Source organism: Chaetodon auriga, chromosome 8 (assembly GCF_051107435.1).
Source record: "Chaetodon auriga isolate fChaAug3 chromosome 8, fChaAug3.hap1, whole genome shotgun sequence".
Classification (NCBI taxonomy): domain Eukaryota; kingdom Metazoa; phylum Chordata; class Actinopteri; order Chaetodontiformes; family Chaetodontidae; genus Chaetodon; species Chaetodon auriga.
In genome coordinates this window covers 17,469,439-17,488,276 of record NC_135081.1, presented here as the reverse complement: position 1 = coordinate 17,488,276, position 18,838 = coordinate 17,469,439, and the positions used below count along the sequence as shown (strand labels likewise).

General features: G+C 39.5%; 3 protein-coding genes across 3 annotated transcripts; all 3 read left to right on the top strand.

The window, feature by feature from the left end:
• Positions 1 to 1,273: 1,273 nt before the first annotated feature.
• On the top strand, positions 1,274 to 3,730 carry LOC143324700 (C-reactive protein-like). Its single transcript, XM_076737402.1, has 5 exons — positions 1,274 to 1,351; positions 1,579 to 1,633; positions 2,763 to 2,865; positions 2,948 to 3,245; positions 3,450 to 3,730. The coding sequence occupies exons 1-5, from the start codon at positions 1,337 to 1,339 to the stop codon at positions 3,666 to 3,668; spliced, it is 690 nt and encodes a 229-aa protein (XP_076593517.1). The 5' UTR covers positions 1,274 to 1,336; the 3' UTR covers positions 3,669 to 3,730.
• Positions 3,731 to 4,387: 657 nt separating this feature from the next.
• On the top strand, positions 4,388 to 6,182 carry LOC143324654 (C-reactive protein-like). The gene is made up of 5 exons (XM_076737344.1): positions 4,388 to 4,441; positions 4,597 to 4,651; positions 5,115 to 5,217; positions 5,308 to 5,605; positions 5,766 to 6,182. Exons 2-5 carry the CDS (start codon positions 4,597 to 4,599, stop codon positions 5,982 to 5,984), a joined length of 675 nt encoding a protein of 224 aa, XP_076593459.1. The 5' UTR covers positions 4,388 to 4,441; the 3' UTR covers positions 5,985 to 6,182.
• Positions 6,183 to 11,567: 5,385 nt separating this feature from the next.
• LOC143324928 (serum amyloid P-component-like) lies at positions 11,568 to 13,733 on the top strand. The gene is made up of 4 exons (XM_076737737.1): positions 11,568 to 11,622; positions 12,634 to 12,736; positions 12,823 to 13,120; positions 13,515 to 13,733. The coding sequence occupies exons 1-4, from the start codon at positions 11,568 to 11,570 to the stop codon at positions 13,731 to 13,733; spliced, it is 675 nt and encodes a 224-aa protein (XP_076593852.1).
• Positions 13,734 to 18,838: the final 5,105 nt, after the last annotated feature.

The following is an 18,838-nucleotide window of genomic DNA, read 5'->3' as shown; positions in this document are numbered from 1 at the left end:
TTCAAAATAAACATAAGAGTGACTGAGCAGCACTGTCTTGTCTCTCCTTCTCCCTCTCGTATACAGTACATCTCATCCTGTCTGGAAGCTCAGTCAAATTCACAGAGTTTTTCCCTGCTGAGTTGAGTACTCTGTCTAGTCGTCTCGGTCTGATCCCTCTCCAGGGTTCACCCCTCCGGCTGATCTGATGCCGTTCTCCAGGAAACATTCGCTCTGAGCTGCAGGCTTCTCCCCAGTCACTACTGGATCTCACCACATCAGTAGAGAGACTCCGTCACTGAAGTCCTCTGCAGAGAGGATATAATATTTGGTTGTGACAGTGCAGATAGGCCCTTGATGTTGTGCTTCAAGTAATTTTAACTGACGGTGAGAGCAAGGAAGAAAGAATAGAACTCAGACAATTAAAAGTTTTTAGTGACACAAGGTCAAACATTAATCTACAAACACTGACAAGCAGGCATGCACAAATGCAGAATGAACATGCAATGCAATCAAAACACAGGGCACACACACAAACACACACATCTGTTGCGTAGGAAGACAAAGGAAAGAAAGAGAAAGACAATAAATCTATAAATAAAAACCCTCTATGCATAGTTTTGTACAGCCTTATGACATGTCTTGTAGTTTGGGAGGTTATGGTGTGTGGGAAGAGACTGAAGTGTATTATTCCTCCCTTTCACCAAAAACAAACACACAAACAAACCAAAAAAATTAAACCTGAAGTGCCTGATCAGAAGAGTGGGCTAGTTAAAGCCACAAGAGAGCCAGAAATCTGCTATCACCACAAACCTCATGTGTCACTTTGCTGGTAAAAAATCAGTTTCCAAATGTCCTGCATTAGCCAAATGTTTTGCTAAGACTCCACCTTTATTATCAATTATTTAAAGATTAATATCTTACAAATGAGATTTTTTTTTTTCAGACTTTGAGTAGCAGGACAGCCTTTAGCGCAACTCCTGTCATTTTCTGTCATCTCTCATGTGTTCAGCAATTACGTTGCAGCCATGGATTGTCACAAATACTTATTCCTAAAAAAAATATGCAATTACATGACCAATTATGACAAGCGATGAAAGAACATTCATTATTCTTGGTTGCCTTGATTTTGTGCCTTCTAGTGGGGGTAACACAGCACATCAAACTGATTTTAAAAAAATCAGGACATGATATTTCAACACTAGGCATAACCGTTGAAACTGAATTCTGTTGAATCAACAGAAATTATGGAATAACAGTTTTCACAACCCAGACACAGCGCAGAAAAGACTTCGTAAACAGACAGTAATGAGGAAGCAGCAGTGAATACAAAACTCACATCGTTGCACACAAAATCATGACAACCTTCAAGGTAAGATCATGACATGAGCTAAACTGAAAAACTTGTCTGTGTTAGGTGCAAACTGTTTATAAGCCTCCTCTGTCTGTACAGCATTTTATAGCAGGTCAAGATAAATAAGAGTACATTCATTTGTGGACCATTACACATTGAAAGGCATTGAAAGTATTCGTAGCAACACAAAATATTTAATGTGTTGGATAAAATGTGTCTATGGTGGCATTTTGTTTTTTAATTAGATGGAGTTTTTGCTTCCTCTGGTGATGCTGACAGCATGTGCTGCAAGTCCTCAAGGTAAGACATATATTCTTTATTTAACAAAGTGAATACCAAAAAGAAACATCGCAATAAAATTGCTGCTAGGGTTGACAGTTTATAGGAGTTTGTTGTCTTTGCCTTTAGCTTAATCAAAACTAATGAAGTAGGTTTTGTAATATGATAATTGTTTTGTTTTCGGACATACATTTGTTCAACACGACACAACACCAAAAACACTGACGCTGATTTCTTTTTCAACCAGGAATGTTATGGTTAATGTTTTAGATTTGGACCCAAGGCCACAGAGACAGAGCACAGAACAAAGGGAGCCAGTTTAATGCCAAAAAACAGAACACAAAAAGTACTACAGCCAGGCAGCAACACCTCTTAAATAAAGCAGGCTGAGTAACAGGGGAGCAAGGAAACAGGTGAACACACTGGACACGAAAGCTGCAGAGTCTTGCATTACACAGAGAGCAATCTGGCAACGAGACTTCTCCGGCATGCCGCTTAAATGGAGCGGGGGTTGATGAGCTGAAAGATTCCAGGTGCACCGTCTGCCCAGCCTGGCCACACCTCCACTGCCACACTGGAGGGAGAGAGCTGAAACCAGAAATGAGCCCAAAGCAACAGAGCAGTGGAAAAAAGAAGTGACCAACCCAGCTTCCAAACAAGGAATTATCTGCAGACGAACCTGATCCACGTATTACCCTGTGTAAAACAAATAGACACTATATAAAACAATAAGTAAACTGCAGTGGGATATCAAGAAAGATTTTGTTAACAATATTCTCTCTTTGTATGGGACTTCCTCAAAACTTCAAAGCCTTTTTTCATAAATCATGGATGATGGGTTGGCTACACGGGGAGCAGACCTGAAATGTATGCCATGCTGACTGCAAGCATCAGTGGTTTTTATTTTGCTGTATGTTCCTGAAATTCTGTATGAAAATTTCCACCACAAATTGTCACCACAGCTGACTTTTATCTTACGTATACAGGCAGGAAATAAAATGTCAAAATATCTTCTTACAGTACATTCATTTCTCATACATTATCTCCACTAATTTCTTTATTTTTGTCCTCACTGAGTGATTCATTCATTCATTATACAATGTGAGTAAAACATTTGATCTCTAATCATCTCCTTCTGTCTTATTTTTAGATCTGTCTGGTAAAATGTTCACCTTCCCTCAACAAACCAACACTGCTCGTGTGAAACTGATTACATCAAAGCAGGATTTCAGTGCTGTTACTGTCTGCCTCAGGTAGTGTTAAAGGTTTGAAATGAATGAAAGTGCCCATGTGAGAGGACAGCAGAGTGTGATCATTTCTTTTCACTGCCTGCAGGTCCATTACAGACCTCAGAAGAGACCACAATCTCTTCTCTCTGGCCACACCTTCTGCTGACAATGACTTCCTGATCTTCTGGCATGCTGTAAAAAATGACTTGAAGGTCTTCAGCAGAAACAGTGATGCAGCATTTGGAGGGCTGGACTACAAGCTGAACATGTGGCACTCTATTTGTTCCACATGGGACTCTGCGTCTGGAGTGACGCAGGTGTGGTTTGATGGGCGACCTTCGATTAGGAAATTCATCAGCTCTGGATCAAACATCAGTGGACCCACTATAATTATCTTAGGCCAGGTACAGTTTGCTGCTAAGCACTATTTATGATGTACCATATGTCTCTATTGTATAGACCACTAGTGTTGGGAAGATTACTTTTGAAATCTATCAGATAACAGATTCCTAGTTACCCTGCTAAAAATATAATCTGTTGCTACTCCCCAGCGCTCGACTTAACAAATATTGTCAATATTAAAGCTACTTTATCTGCAATTTGTACAGGAGCAGGATTCCCACGGTGGGGGGTTTGACATTTCGCAGTCTTTTGTTGGCATGATCTCTGATGTCCACATGTGGGACTACACCCTCTCCCCCTGTGAGATCCAGCACTACATGGATGATCTAAACTTCACTCCAGGGAATGTGCTCAACTGGAGGGCGCTGGAGTTCCAGACCATCGGAAAAGTGTTGATCGAGGATAAACACATGACCTGTCACTAAACCTCTCAAACAGAACTATTAATGTCTTGCAATATCTTGAGTTTGTCTGTCCAGTTTTCTGTAATTTCATGTCCAATAAAATTATGAGATTATCATTTCTTCTAATTTGGTATTTTTATCTCTCCCTTTCTTTGTTTTACACATGAGCGTCTTTCTACATCTATTCTAAAGGCCTAATAATAACTTTAAAGGGCTGAAAAGGCGTTTTTGCTTACCACCAGTGGATGAAGTCACTTACACGTGCAACAAAGCATTCAAACAGCAATTTTCCACTAAGAGAAGAATCAAAATTGTGCTGAATAATCTGAAAAAACACACAACCTCCACCTACCTTGGAGCAAGAAATGGACTACCACCCAAGGAAGTGCATCGTGACTGCATGTGTTCCACTACTAACACCTATAGCAACTGATAACGTAGTCAGTCAGAAAGATTTTCCGCACAAAACTGCAAAAAATGGTAACATGTAGGAATGAAGTACTTCATATCAGTCTTATGGAGTACCTCGCAAGACTGTTGAGAGGTTGCAGCTAGTCACATTCATCTGCAATACAGAAGCATGACCATGACCTTTCACTGTAAATTATGTTGACTTGCAGAAAACATTGTGTATGGGATACCATGTTCTTTCACATTTCAGGAATCTGAAGCCCAAAAAAATGCAGAAGTAGATAAAGGAAGGAAACCAACAGGCAGAAATGGGGAAGCAGTGAGGGCACAAAAATCACAGTCCTATTCACTGCTGGGCACAAAATCCAGACGCAGATTTCAAGGTAAGATCCACACATGCAAAATTGATCAAATCACACCAAGGAAAATTCATTGGTTGTCTTTGGCACGTATAGAGTTTTAGTAGCACTCGAAAGCAATTTGTCGAATCAAAAGCAGAAAGAATGTTTTCCATTTTATCTTTTTATCTTTTCATTAGATGAAGCTTTTGCTGCTGCTAACGCTGTTGACAGCATGTGCTGCATCTCCTCAAGGTAAACATAAATCCTTACTCAACAGAGGGAATACCAAAGGGACATGTAGTTTGTAGGAGTCTGTTGCCATTTACCTTTGAATTTGCTTTTCCTACATTCATTTTTTTTTCTTTTCACAATTTCTTTGCATGAAAGAACAGTTTTTGCAATATAACAATAGCAGACTTTTGAATATGGCAGAATATATCAAATATATTTCATCTACCAATGTTGTCTGGAGGCATATGTCTGACATAATAATTTCATTCTTTTACATTTTTTACTTACTGTATGTTACTGTAAGACGACTTTCATCTAAATTCATCATGTCTCAACTTGGTTACCATAATGTGTGTATAATATACATAAAAATACTACTACTACGAATAATAATATGGTAAGTCAACTGATGGGCAAAAATGATCATCTAAACTAAAAAAAAACCCCAAACATAAAATACATTTTTCATTCTCTCTCTTTTCAGATCTGTCAGGTAAAATGTTCACCTTTCCACAAGAAACCAACACAGCTCATGTGAGGCTGACTGCATCAAGCCAGGATTTTGGGGCTGTAACTGCCTGTCACAGGTAAAAATGAATGTGCAAAATGCATGAAACAATCCACTGTATCTCTGACTGTGAAAGGTATAATGCATAATATTTTTGTAATGCCTACAGGTCCTTTACAGACCTCAAAAGGGACCACATCCTTTTCTCTCTGGCCACCCCCTCAAACGCCAATAGCTTACTGATTTTCTGGGACGAAACAAATAAGGAGATGGAGCCCCATATCAGGGATAAAAAGTCAGAATATCGAGGGCAGGACTACAAACCGAACATGTGGCACTCTATTTGTACCACATGGGACTCTGCATCTGGACTGGTGCAGCTGTGGTTTGATGGACGACCTTCGATTAGGAAATTCGTCAGCTCTGGATCAAGCATCAGAGGCTCCACTATAATTATATTAGGACAGGTACAGTTGCAATAATAAGCACAATAGTTTATGGTCTTTCAACAAAATGCTGTAAATGCCGACATTTGATTTATTATGTGTCTCTAGTGTAAAGATTTCAGTACAAATATTGTACAATGCAGCTTTTATTTACTGAATGTCAAACCTCTAATCTCTACAGGAGCAGGATTCTCATGGTGGGGGTTTTGACCTTAAGCAGTCTTTTGTTGGCATGATGTCTGATGTCCACATGTGGGACTACATCCTTTCACCCTGTGAGATCCAGAACTACATGGATGATCTAAACTTCACTCCAGGGAATGTGCTCAACTGGAGGGCACTGGAGTTCCAGATTATAGACAGAGTGCTGGTAGAGGATAAACACATGACCTGTCACTAAACTTTTCAAACAAACCTATTAATGTCTTGCAAAGTCCATAAATTTTATGTTTGTCTCTCCAGTTTTCTGTGACTTCATGTCAAAAATCACATTTTCTGTGCTTTTATGTCCAATGTAATGTGTAAATAACAATTCCAGCATTTTATATTAAATCATTAAAGGATAGGTTCTGATTTACCTTCATACAATAATCACATGAAGGAGTTGTTTTGTTTGGTCTGATTATTGTACTTGTCCATAGCATGGCAAAGAGAAAGAACTGCCACCACTGTCCTCCTGATTCATTTCAGTCCTCAGACCTTCACAAAGACAAAGAACATTGTCACTCCTCCTCAGGTGTGGACAGTCAGGGATCCTGAGCAATCAGTCTCACAGGCTGTATGCATTTAGCTAATTAGAAGACACTACCCACCATCAAAAATGGACTTTCCTTATTTTACAATGACCAGCAACTACATTAACCTACACACAAAACTGATCAATGTAAATAAAATTAAAATCTATATATCCATCTCTTCCATCAATAGTAACAATAATTTACAATGGTAGCCACATTAATCACATAAGAGAAAAAGGGGAAAAGAAAATAACAACAGATATTTTTTGGAATTGAAAAACATAAACATAAGAATGATGAAGACAATATGCAAAGACTATCCAACCAGCCTCTGTACCTTAAAATAGACAGAAAGCTATCATTATATGGGATAAAATAACCACTTTCAATCATATAATAGTAAGACCAAATGTGTACATAAAATCTGACAATCCAAATAAACAAACCTAGGAATTATTGTAGATAACGTGCAAAATGTACCTGAGCTCTCTCCTCTGGTTCATGTATTTCCTCCCTACTGTCAAGGTGTCCATGAGCTTTTAGAGCTAAGACCTCTGAATATCATGAAATGATCTTTTTAAAAAAGCTAAAGGAGCATGCATGTATGATGGGCGGCTGAGGAGGAAACGGTCCAGGTGTGCATGTGGGTGTGGAAGCCTAGTGATGCGGAAAGGCAGAGACACAAGAAATCCAAAACCATGTTTCTGTAAATTAAGTTTCTTACATTTTAGATTTGTGGTTGGCAATAATGCAGCTTGCAAACAGAAAGTAGAAGTGCAGAATTCTGTCACATGCAGCATGTTTCAACATGCAGTTGGCAGAGCGATACGTGGTACAGTCTGCCATCTGTGTGTGCAATTCATTATAGGCACTAACCTTCTTTCTTAATCTGTTTTCATTTCTTTGCTTTTCAAACTATAAAAATCATGATGAGAAAGGAGGAAAATGAAAACACTGGGAATGAGTCACTCATGGTTACCGAGCAGAGAATAACCACTCTGCGTCTCCACGCAGACCTTTACCCTGTCTACCACATTGTCCTGGTTTTGCTGACAGCACATTTCCTCTGTGGTCCTCTCCAGACTTACTGCGCAGCTATTTGTTTAGACTGAAACTAAAAAGCAGTGATGTTCTTCCATGCCTGCTGAATGTGTAAGTAAATCATTGTTCTTTAACGTTTAAACTTTACAGAGCGATCGTTTCCGGGCTGTGGATCTGTCAAGTTGTTTTCATGTCACCCGCCCCCTACTGGCCAAACATCAGTAAATGCAGCTTTAACTGAGTTTGAATGTTTCTACCAATTGCCCTCACCTCAGCGCTGTTCTGATTGTTTTGAGATAAATAATGTCCTCATTCAATAGGACAGCACTACTTTGTAGTTACTCCACTATATGTGAATGGGACTGTACTTAGAATAGTGGCAGAGAGCTAAAGTTTCTCTGTGTTTCATCACTTCTCCCTGTTGGCTGATAGTAAATCATACACACTCCCACATGGACTTTTGATTGTTCAAAAGTCAGTCTGTGCTGACAGATGCTGTAAAACAACTCATCTTTTACATGGATCCACACTTCCTAATGAGAGGGACAACACTGTTCTCTGAGGCTGGTGATCAACAAACCAATGTTTGTTCACGGACACTTCAGTTACCTTTGTTTCTGAAGAAGTTACCAGCTCATGACACTCCGACAGTTCAAACTTATTGCTTGTCGGTTTATTTAAGACACTTACCCATAGAGAGCCTGGGCTTTTCTGTATATCTCCAAATCCTTTGCAAAAATCAAGTGGAACAAGCACTTGTGCATCTCTTCTCCGGAGGACTGTCACATTTGCTTAGACTTTGACACTCATGTTGCTGCAGGCTACTTGCAAACCTGCATGTATTTCAACTATAAATTAGGCTGCACAGTAGCAGTTGTAGCAGCAACATTACTCATCATAAACACCTTTCTTTTGATATGCCCATTATGTGCTGTGTGAGAACTCAAACGAGCCTCTTGTGTTAAGCTAGCAGGTTCCTGATGTAATGCAGAGCAACCTGAGTTTGCAATTAAGTATTAGTTAATTCATCCTCAGCACGAATGTTGAAATTCCACATGCGTTGTCAGTGGTTATCAGCTATTGCATAGAAATTGCCTTTAGCTTTATTAGTATTACTATTATTATTAGAATCATGTATTTTAAAGTACCTTACCTGGAAGAAGAGTGACTGGTCATATTCTGGTAGCATGACTGAGATTTGGTGCATATTGGTAACATATGCAACAGCTGTGTGGGTGTGCCAGTGGAACACACGGAAAGTTTATTGTAATTAATAAACATATTCCACAGTGTGAAAAAATGCGCCTATTTCAGAGCATCACATAAGAAAGACAAACACAATCTCACAAAGGATCCATCTGAAATCTCATACCATGTGAGTGAGAGCTTGTTGAGATCTTTTGCACTTTGAATGATCATTGACTTTATATTGACCCATTTTTCCCCCGCTGCTTCTCTGATGTCTGCCCTCCCTCTGGCTTCTCTCCTGGTATTTTCACATCTAACTTTGTGAATTATGGGTTTATTTCAACCAAGCCAGAGTTTTTGGTGATTGTTGGAACAATCCCTAGTCTATATATGTATGTGTTTTACCCAAAATGCAGCTGTTTATTTATGCTCCTGTTGACACCAGCCTTCGTGGCCAGACAAACAATAGTTGGAAAACGAGTTAACAGTAGCCCGGCTCTGTCAGAAGTGAAACAAGACTAAGAGTCTGCAGGCATGCCAGTAGCTCCAGTGCAGTGAGTCTGTATTTTGGCACAGTGGTGCTTTCAGCTAAATAGTACTGTCAGCATGGTAGAATGCTCACAATGACAATGCTCACGTGCTGATGTTGTGCAGGTGTTTACCATAGTCACCATCTTATGCCATGTCAGCATAACATTTGCTAATTAGCTAAAAAAAAAAAAAAAAAAAAGAACCACTTGACTTACTTGACTAAATTGTCAGGCAGCAGATTTTTTTCTTATCTCATGGTTATTTTACTTGCATTATTATATGTAACTGTGTGTTGTTTTTGTCTTGTTTATTTTTATTATTATTATTATTATTATTTTACAGCAACTAAGCAGTTCTATCTATTCAAGGCTATCTTGATAAGTGTAATATATTGTATAGGACAGTTTTAAGAGCTCTAAGTCAACCTTGTACATTTGCAAATTACTGGAATCTGAGGCCATAAATTGAACCAATGAGGAAGCAGACAAAGTAAAGTCACAATCCTGCACACAGTTAAAGACAACACTCTGACACACAAAGGAAGTAAACAAGTCCAAGGTGCAAACAGGAAAGAGTAGTTCAAGTTATGGCAGATACCAAAACAGGAAACAAAGGTTGGAACACAAAAGATAAACACATACCGAGCACAGTGAGCTGGCTGGAGCCTCCAGCTCTACTTTATTTTCTATAAGAAGCAGCGGATGTGATGAAAATGATGAGTAATCAATAAAACTTGACAAACATTGTAAATTTATTGTGAGTAAATGTACATATTTTGCAGTTTATAGTGGTGTGGCTCTATGGATGGCAAGTAAATACAACGTTTCAGGATTACTACTAAATAGCAACATCCAGGGCTAAAAAAAGGAAGCCACGTGGGAGTGCCGAGAACTGCAGTTCCTTGAATGACCACTTGAGGCCTGTGTAAAAAAACTGTTTTGGTCTCTATAGCTAATTTCCCCATTCATGACAATCCTACGGGGGCTGAATTTTTACATTACACATTCACTTAAATTTTAATAAGGCTTAAAGCTCTACAAAATAAGGGCTTGGCAGCTTTGAGTGACAGCTAGCCTCGAAATTCCAGTAACCAGGCTTCATTCAGCAAGCCTCAGCTCCACCGATGCTCCACCTCTTTGAGTTTTTTGAATTAGCCAGCCATCGAAGCTACTTGCAAACCTATGCAAGGACTTCCAAAATAAATCAGCTCAGACGAATCTCATCAGATTTTGTTGATTTCTCTTCAGAATGGCTGTTGAATCTGTAGCTCAAGTGAACAAAAAGACATCGCTTTAATGCAGCAAGCTCGATTATCATGGTTAGTGGATATAATGGGTTAGGTATTGTTAACTTGTCCTGTCAGCATTTGACCTGAATCATAACTTGATCGGCTAATGTTGGCTAACATTGTCCAGCACACTGCAGATTACTTGGACACGGTCAATGCATAAAACCAAAGAAACACATAGCTTACCGTGTGATCAACAAGTTGCCTTGCACTCGCTGTGTCTCCAGAATAAATGGATGGAATAGCTTCATTTTAAGGTTTGTGACAAAATCCATCTTCTTTTGCATACATTTTTATGACAGTACTCTGGAAAATGGCCACTACAAACATTAGTTTTTGGTGATTGTTTTTGGAACAATCCCTAGTCTATATATGTATGTGTTTTACCCAAAATGCAGCTGTTTATTTATGCTCCTGTTGACACCAGCCTTCGTGGCCAGACAAACAATAGTTGGAAAAGGAGTTAACAGTAGCCCGGCTCTGTCAGAAGTGAAACAAGACTAAGAGTCTGCAGGCATGCCAGCAGCTCCAGTGCAGCGAGTCTGTATTTTGGCACAGTGGTGCTTTCAGCTAAATAGTACTGTCAGCATGGTAGAATGCTCACAATGACAATGCTCACATGCTGATGTTGTGCAGGTGTTTACCATAGTCACCATCTTATGCCATGTCAGCATAACATTTGCTAATTAGCCAAAAAAAAAAAAAAAAAACCCACTTAACTTACTTTTTCTTATCTCATGGTTATTTTACTTGCATTATTATATGTAACTGTGTGTTGTTTTTGTCTTGTTTATCTTTTTTTTTTTTTTTTGTTTACAGCAACTAAGCAGTTCTATCTATTCAAGGCTATCTTGATAAGCGTAATATATTGTATAGGACAGTTTTAAGAGCTGTGAGTCAACATTGTACATTTGCAAATTACTGGAATCTGAAGCCATAAATTGAACTAATGAGGAAGCAGACAAAGTATAAAAGTCACAATCCTGCACACAGTTACAGAAAACATTCTGACACAGAATTCAAGGTAAGAGCATTACATGCAAACCTTTTCACCTTTTCTACCTACATTGTATATAGCAGGACAACTTCAGTGGAAGCAAATTAATTTGCAGTCTATTACACACTGGTGGTGAAAATAATCAACACTAAAGTATTTGATCCATTGCCTTTTAATGATGTTTATTTGTCTTTGTATTAGATGGTGTTGTTGCTTCTACTGGCGATGCTGACAGCGTGTGCTGCCGTTCCTCAAGGTAAAAAAAAAAAAAGTTCTTAATTTAACAAAAGGACAACTGAAATTAAACATCACAAAAAAAAAAAAAAAAAAAGCATGCAAGAATATCAGGCTCACAGGAGTTTGTTATCTTTAGTTGTCCTTAGGCTCACTCTTTTAGGTATGTGCAAATTCTTTTTTCCCCTAATTTAAGAGGATTTACCAAATATGAGCATGAATTGGAAAAACACACAGCATATGCTATTATCTTTGTCAAATATCTATTAAGACAGTTGGTTAGTTTGCAGCCTTACATTCAACAAAACAGGAAACAAAGGCTGGAACACAAAAGATAAACACATACCGAGCACAGTGAGCTGGCTGGAGCCTCCAGCTCTACTTCATTTTCTATAAGAAGCAGCGGATGTGATGAAAATGATGAGTGATCAATAAAACTTGACAAACATTGTAAATTTATTGTGAGTAAATGTACGTATTTTGCAGTTTATAGTGGTGTGGCTCTGTGTATGGCAAGTAAATACAACGTTTCAGGATTACTACTAAATAGCAACATCCAGGGCCAAAAAATGGAAGCCACGTGGGAGTACCGAGAACTGCAGTTCCTTGAATGACCACTTGAGGCCTGTGTAAAAAACTGTTTTGGTCTCTATAGCTAATTTCCCCATTCATGACAATCCTACGGGGGCTGAATTTTTACATTACACATTCACTTAAATTTTATTAAGGCTTAAAGCTCTACAAAATAAGGGCTTGGCAGCTTTGAGTGACAGCTAGCCTCTAAATTCCAGTAACCAGGCTTCATTCAGCAAGCCTCAGCTCCACCGATGCTCCACCTCTTTGAGTTTTTTGAATTAGCCAGGACTTTGGTGGAGTCAGGCACTGCCAAGATGACAACAGCCAGCACGACTGTCACTGAATTTTACAGTGGATCTTCAGACATGTATAAGACAATCACAGAGACAAAGTCAAAGTTTTATGCGGTCTAATCAAGACATTTGTGATTTTTTTAATGTCTCTCTCTCTTTTTCAGATCTGACAGGTAAAATGTTCACCTTCCCACAAGAAACCAATACAGCTCATGTGAGGCTGACCACATCGACACAGGAATTGAGGAGTCTATCCGCCTGTCTCAGGTAGTGTTGAAAATCAGTGAAACAATCCACTGTATCTATGAGAATAAAAATAATTAAGGATGATGGTGTCTTTGCAATGCCTACAGGTTCTTTACAGACCTCAGTAGAAACTACGGCTTATTCTCTTTGGCCACACCCTCTCATGCCAATGACTTCCTGATTTTCAACGAAGCTGGAAACAATGAGACTGACCTCTATGTCAAAGATCAAAAGGTGGATTTTAGAGGGCTGACCTACAACTTGCACAGACGGCACTCAATTTGCGTCACAGTCGACTTTATGTCTGGACTGGCGCAGCTGTGGTTGAATGGAAAGCCCTCGAGCAGGAAGTTCGTCGGCTCTGGATCCAAAATCAGCGGACCCATTCTAATTGTTTTGGGACAGGTACAGTGTTTTTATGCACCACTACTACTTAAAGGAATGGTTCAACATTATGGAAAACACACTAATTAGCTTTTACGCTGCAGGTTAATTAAGAAGATCAGTGACCTACTAGTCTCATGTCTGTCCTGCAAATATGTAGCTAGAGTCAGTGGCGTGTTAGCCTAGCTTAACACAAAGACAGTCTTGATGCTATGCTAAGCTAACAGACTGCTGCCTTCAGCTACATATTGAGGGCAATCTTTTGGCACGAGAGTGAGTAAGTGTATTATCCCAAATGTCAAACTATTCTGTAATTTTCTTCCAAAATAGCTACTTTGGGATTTGTGATATGTCCTCACAGGATATATATCATGAAAATCCAATAGCTGTTCTCAACTCTATGCAATCTGTACAGGAGCAGGATTCCCACGGTGGGGGGTTTGACATTAACCAGTCTTTCGTTGGCATGATGTCTGATGTCCACCTATGGGACCACACCCTCACCCCCAGTGAGATCCAGAACTACATGGAGCATCGAAGTTTCACCTCAGGGAATGTGCTCAGCTGGAGGGCGCTGGACTTCCAGGCCATTGGAAGAGTGCTGATAGAAGACCAACAACTGATTGGTTACTAAACCTTTGAAACAAAACTGTCAACTGTCACAACTGTTGTGTCTTGTTTACTTTATGAACCTTTGGCTACATGTTGCCAGCATTGTTTGTTAAATTTTTTTGCATTGATAATGTGAAGCAATCATGAATCCATTCAAAACTTTGCCAAGTTAATTCATGAATCAAGAATTCTAGTCATATCTCAATTATGCCATTTTTGACTGCTTTTATGTTAAATAACTTCTGCAGGTCAACAGCCTGAGAAAGAAAAGCGTAAATAACTTGTCATCATGTAAAAACTTATCTTTTTTTTTTTGTGGAATGATAAGATAAATAAATGTACCCAAAATGTCTGATTAGCCCTTTAGAATGAAAGCTAAGTGCAGAGCTGTTATACAATACATATGATATGATATACAATACGGTGCATGATACAGTGGTGGAATGAGAATACCATTGTGTTTTTGTGTGTGTGTGTGTGTGTGTGTGTGTGTGTGTGTGTGTGTGTGTAAAAAATGAATAAGATAAGAATAAAAACATTAAACCAAATGACAAATTTGCAAATGTGCTTCTTAATTTGCTTTTGTTCTGTTGATTTACGTGTATTCTTAAGCTGCTGTGCTTTGAGCTCTCGTGGCCACTACAATTTTGAACATTTGCTCGGACTGCACAGGAAACGAAGCTACTTGCAAACCTATGCAAGGACTTCCAAAATAAATCAGCTCAGGCGAATCTCATCAGATTTTGTTGATTTCTCTTCAGAATGGCTGTTGAATCTGTAGCTCCAGTGAACAAAAAGACATCGCTTTAATGCAGCAAGTTCAATTATATGCTGTTTATAGATATAATGGGTTAGGTATTGTTAACTTGTCACCAACCTCTTTGTACCTACCTCCTCGGTCTCTCACAGTCAAATTTACAGGTTAAACATTTTCATACTCTTGTTGAAATCTTTTACACAACCACTGATTTTTCTAAACTAACTTTAGTCACTCAGAGGATTTGGATGGTGTTACAAATAGTTTTTGAATACCAAAAAATATTTAGCATCGTAGTGTGCTGTCCCCAGTTTCAGCTCTTTATTTATGATCATGTAGAAGTGAGACTGTCTGGCTGGACACGCTTGATCTTATCATGTGTTTCAGGGTAGCCTGGATGTTTGAAACTAAGCATTAGTGCAAATGGTGAATGCAAGCTAGCTTGTTTGACAGCTTGTCTGTACGTTCCTACATCTTAATGTCTTCCCAGGGCAACATGGAACACTCAATTTTACATCAGCGCACACAAACACACACACACACACACACACACACACACACACACACACACACACACAATAATAAAAAAAAAAAAAACAGCCAAGCAGCAGGAAATAGGCTAAAATCAATAGCATTTCTTTGGTAATAGGGGAATAATACAATGCGAGAGGGTGTAAGGGCTCGCAGAATGTGTGTGCAGAAAATATCATTAGATGCTCGTCAACAGTCTCCGACTAAATGTTCTGCTTTGAGCAACAAATGGTACTGCACATTCTTCTTGTTGCAGCTTCTGCTCTGCAATCATCTGATTAATTTCTGCGCGGTTCAGACAAGCTTCTCCTGTTGTTCCACACCTGCCATTCTGCACCTGCCCTAAAGCTGTCCCTGCTGAGCCAGAGTCACAGGTATACCAAGCTGCTCTTAGTGTGCTCCCTAGTACACTATATTGACTCATTCACACTATTCACACTATTTTAGTGTGTCCAAAATGTATGTGTGCTGTTTGTGCATTGTGTAAAGTTCCTTTGAATTTCAGCCTGTAATTAGATCTGTGTGTCATCCAGTGTGTGCTCACTGTAGCTTAAATTGTTTTTTTCTCTTCCAGTCCAAGCTAGACCATCTAATAATGGGCCTCATGCAAAAAGCACGAATGCATAAAAAAAAATTGACACGTATGACTGATTTCAGAGAATTTACAGCATTCATCAATCTTCTTAAATATTTCCTTTGGTACGAACAAAATTGACCAGCTGTGGTCCACACCTGTTGTATGAGTCTTGTGCAGATACCTCTCTCCGTGGGGGAAAAAAACAGTCTGAATGATTCTGGAGTTTGAACACGATGTAGATGTAACTAAAATTAAATCTATGACTTAGACAAACGTAATCCATATTTAATATTATGTTCACCATCATCATCATCAAGGCTTGCCAATTAACTGAAAGCACAGCACAGCAACTTCTTCCACAGCTCAGTAGTTACAAGGAAAATTGCCTCACTCCAACAGCTGCCTTGGGGTCTTTATGCAGGTTGCTCTCCAACATCATCTTCTGTTGCACCAAACATTTACGGTATTATAAAATGTTTTTTTAGCTGATGTATTTGTGTGAAAGCATTCCCTCTTTGTGTCTGTGATTGTCACAGTACTGCTCCTCTGATAACATGTCTTTGACAGCTGCACTGTCACTTTATTGTAATTGTCTCAGGTCCTCTATACCACAACGGCTCACACGCAAAGCAGAACAGAAAGCCCTGTATGACAATTTTTGGGTTATTGATTATGCTAAAAACAGGAGGCAGTCTTGTGCATGAAACAAACAATTCACAACAAGTTTGTCCAGTTAAGTGAGTTCGGTGAATCTGACTTGGAGCACTTGTATGAGCAAACCTCTGAGAATAAGACAGAAAGGTTTAGGATAAGAATATTAAAATGTTCTTGCTTGAGGCCTATTGATTTTCTGTACCTTTCACATCTACCGGTAAGGCCTTTGGCATGTTCCTCTACCCCTCTACCTACCAGTGGTTCGCTCTGGGGTTACATGCTGGCTCTGGTGGTGCCCTCTGTATGTATAATATACTTTAAAACAGCAGATTTCCATCAGACAGAAAATATTTTCAAATCTTAGAGTGTAACTTAACTGGTAAATGGCCTCTAAAATAAACTTGAGTGTGATTGAAGAGTTTTGGAGTGTTTCTCTGTCTCTCTCTCTCTCTCTCGTGCCCACCAACTACGTCTCGTCCTGTCTGGAAGCTCAGTCAAACTCTGAGAGTTTGTCCCTGCTGAGTTGAGTGTGCTCTGTCTAGTCGTCTCGGTCTGATCCCTCTCCAGGGTTCATCCCTCTAGCTGATCTGATGCCGTTCTCCGGGAAACATTCGCTCTGAGCTGCAGCCACAGTCACTACTGGATCTCATCACATCAGTGGAGAGAGGAGTATGTAGACTCCCCCCTACAGTCCTCAGCAAAGAGGATGGAATATTTAAATGTGACAGTACAGATATGCGGTTGTGCTGTTGATGCTGTCCGTCACCTTGATATTTTAGCTGATCTACAGCGTGGAACACACAAGCTTCAGTGCAGCAAAAATGTATGTGCCAGTCACAATATTAATCAATCAACCAAAAATAGTGGACTGGCACCATTATATTGATTTCAATGCATTTTGATTCGGTGTTGCTCGATACATCAGACTAAATTAAAATACAATTTCTACAACACAACAGTTTGAAAATGTCCTTGAATCTAAATCTGATGATTTAGCTGCCCTTCATTGCCTTGCCTGGAGTCCACGACTGCTCCCCAAGAAGTCCAGATTAAGAGTTTACCGCAGCAGCATGAACTGTTTGCCATTTCAATGAGCTACATGCAGCTGGTTCATTAACTTCATACTCTAAATAGGAAATTTATTGTGAAAGTGAAAGACATTTTAAGGTTCTCCTCCTGCTGCTGCTTAAACCCCTACAAGCTCATTTCTGTTAATCTAAATTACTGTAGTACATATTTAGGTGTTTTTTCTCTGAAACAAATCCTCTGGGTCCTTAAAATGGCTTAGATATAACTCTATATAACATTTGTCTTCATTTACTATGCTTGGATCTAATTTGCAAATAGTCTCCACCTTTTTCTCCACCCACCCCTCTGTACCTGCTCACCCTGGACTCTGCTCGTCAAACATACAAAGGCCGCTCTCTGGCAGAAAGCCCAGAAGGAAAACTTCTCACACGTGCCACATGCACTTGAATGACCTAATCTTGGCTTGATAATGCAATACTAGCAACTTATGAGGATGACCTTTATCTCAATGTGTTATCGTAGTGAGCAACTTCAAAGTTTAGTCTAGTCTGTCAGAATTATTGTAATGAATATAGCCATCATCTAATTCAGCAGCTTAGCATACAAACTGTTCTGAGTAATGTTTGCCGTAATATTATAAAATGTCCTGTCAGCATTTGACCTGAATCATAACTTGATCAGCTAATGTTGGCTAACATTGTCCAGCACACTGCAGATTACTTGGACACGATCAATGCATAAAACCAAAGAAACACATAGCTTACCGTGTGATCAACAAGTTGCCTTGCACTCGCTGTGTCTCCAGAATAAATGGATGGAATAGCTTCATTCTAAGGTTTGTGACGAAATCCATCTTCTTTTGCATAAATTTTTATGACAGTACTCTGGAAAACAGCCACTACAAACATGGTTTTTCAGATCCTATGGTAATACCTGAAGGCTCATCACTTCTCCTTTTACAAATGAAAACAGAACAGGTGAAACTTGTGCTTGGATCAGACCACACGAAATCAAGCCCGATTATTGAGGTGATTTTGTCTTGGCTGACCAATTACCAGCATCATAGTCACAATCATGAACGACAATCCGGCGTTTGTACCTTGTAGTGTGACATGCTAAACGACCTGTCGTGCAATTACAATTGCAATTAGTCATTTGGCAGACGCTTTTATCCAAAGTGATGTACATATGGCGATGGGACAGCATCGGGAGCAGTTTTGGGGTTCAGTATCTTGCCCAAGGATACTCCAGCATGTGGACTTCCGAAGCCAGGAATTGAACCACCAACCTCCTGGTGGACAACCACTCTACCTCCTGAGCCACAGCCACCGTCATACATCTCGTACATCCCACAACACTACGACAAAAAGACTAGCATGTCAGAATTTTTTGTCTTGACACATTTAGTGTGACATATCCCATGACATGTTCTTCAGCATTTACCAATCAGGTGCTCTCTCCAGAGTGCAGTCAGGTAACCATGGTGAAGATGAGGAGGGATGCTGAGGTTGAAGCTGTCAGGTGGGACCATGAAAGAGAGGAAAAGTTCTTTGAGCTGTGGCAACAGTACCCCTACCTA

Excerpts from the sequence above, each read along its gene's own strand:
- LOC143324700 (XM_076737402.1), top strand. Across the intron at positions 1,634-2,762 it reads ATGTGCTGCAAGTCCTCAAG|ATCTGTCTGGTAAAATGTTC; the intron begins GTAAGACATATA and ends TCTTATTTTTAG. Across the intron at positions 2,866-2,947 it reads GCTGTTACTGTCTGCCTCAG|GTCCATTACAGACCTCAGAA; the intron begins GTAGTGTTAAAG and ends CACTGCCTGCAG.
- LOC143324654 (XM_076737344.1), top strand. The coding sequence starts at position 4,597 with ATGAAGCTTTTGCTGCTGCTAACGCTGTTGACAGCATGTGCTGCATCT. Across the intron at positions 4,652-5,114 it reads ATGTGCTGCATCTCCTCAAG|ATCTGTCAGGTAAAATGTTC; the intron begins GTAAACATAAAT and ends CTCTCTTTTCAG. Across the intron at positions 5,606-5,765 it reads CTATAATTATATTAGGACAG|GAGCAGGATTCTCATGGTGG; the intron begins GTACAGTTGCAA and ends TAATCTCTACAG.
- LOC143324928 (XM_076737737.1), top strand. The coding sequence starts at position 11,568 with ATGGTGTTGTTGCTTCTACTGGCGATGCTGACAGCGTGTGCTGCCGTT. Across the intron at positions 11,623-12,633 it reads GTGTGCTGCCGTTCCTCAAG|ATCTGACAGGTAAAATGTTC; the intron begins GTAAAAAAAAAA and ends TCTCTTTTTCAG. Across the intron at positions 12,737-12,822 it reads AGTCTATCCGCCTGTCTCAG|GTTCTTTACAGACCTCAGTA; the intron begins GTAGTGTTGAAA and ends CAATGCCTACAG.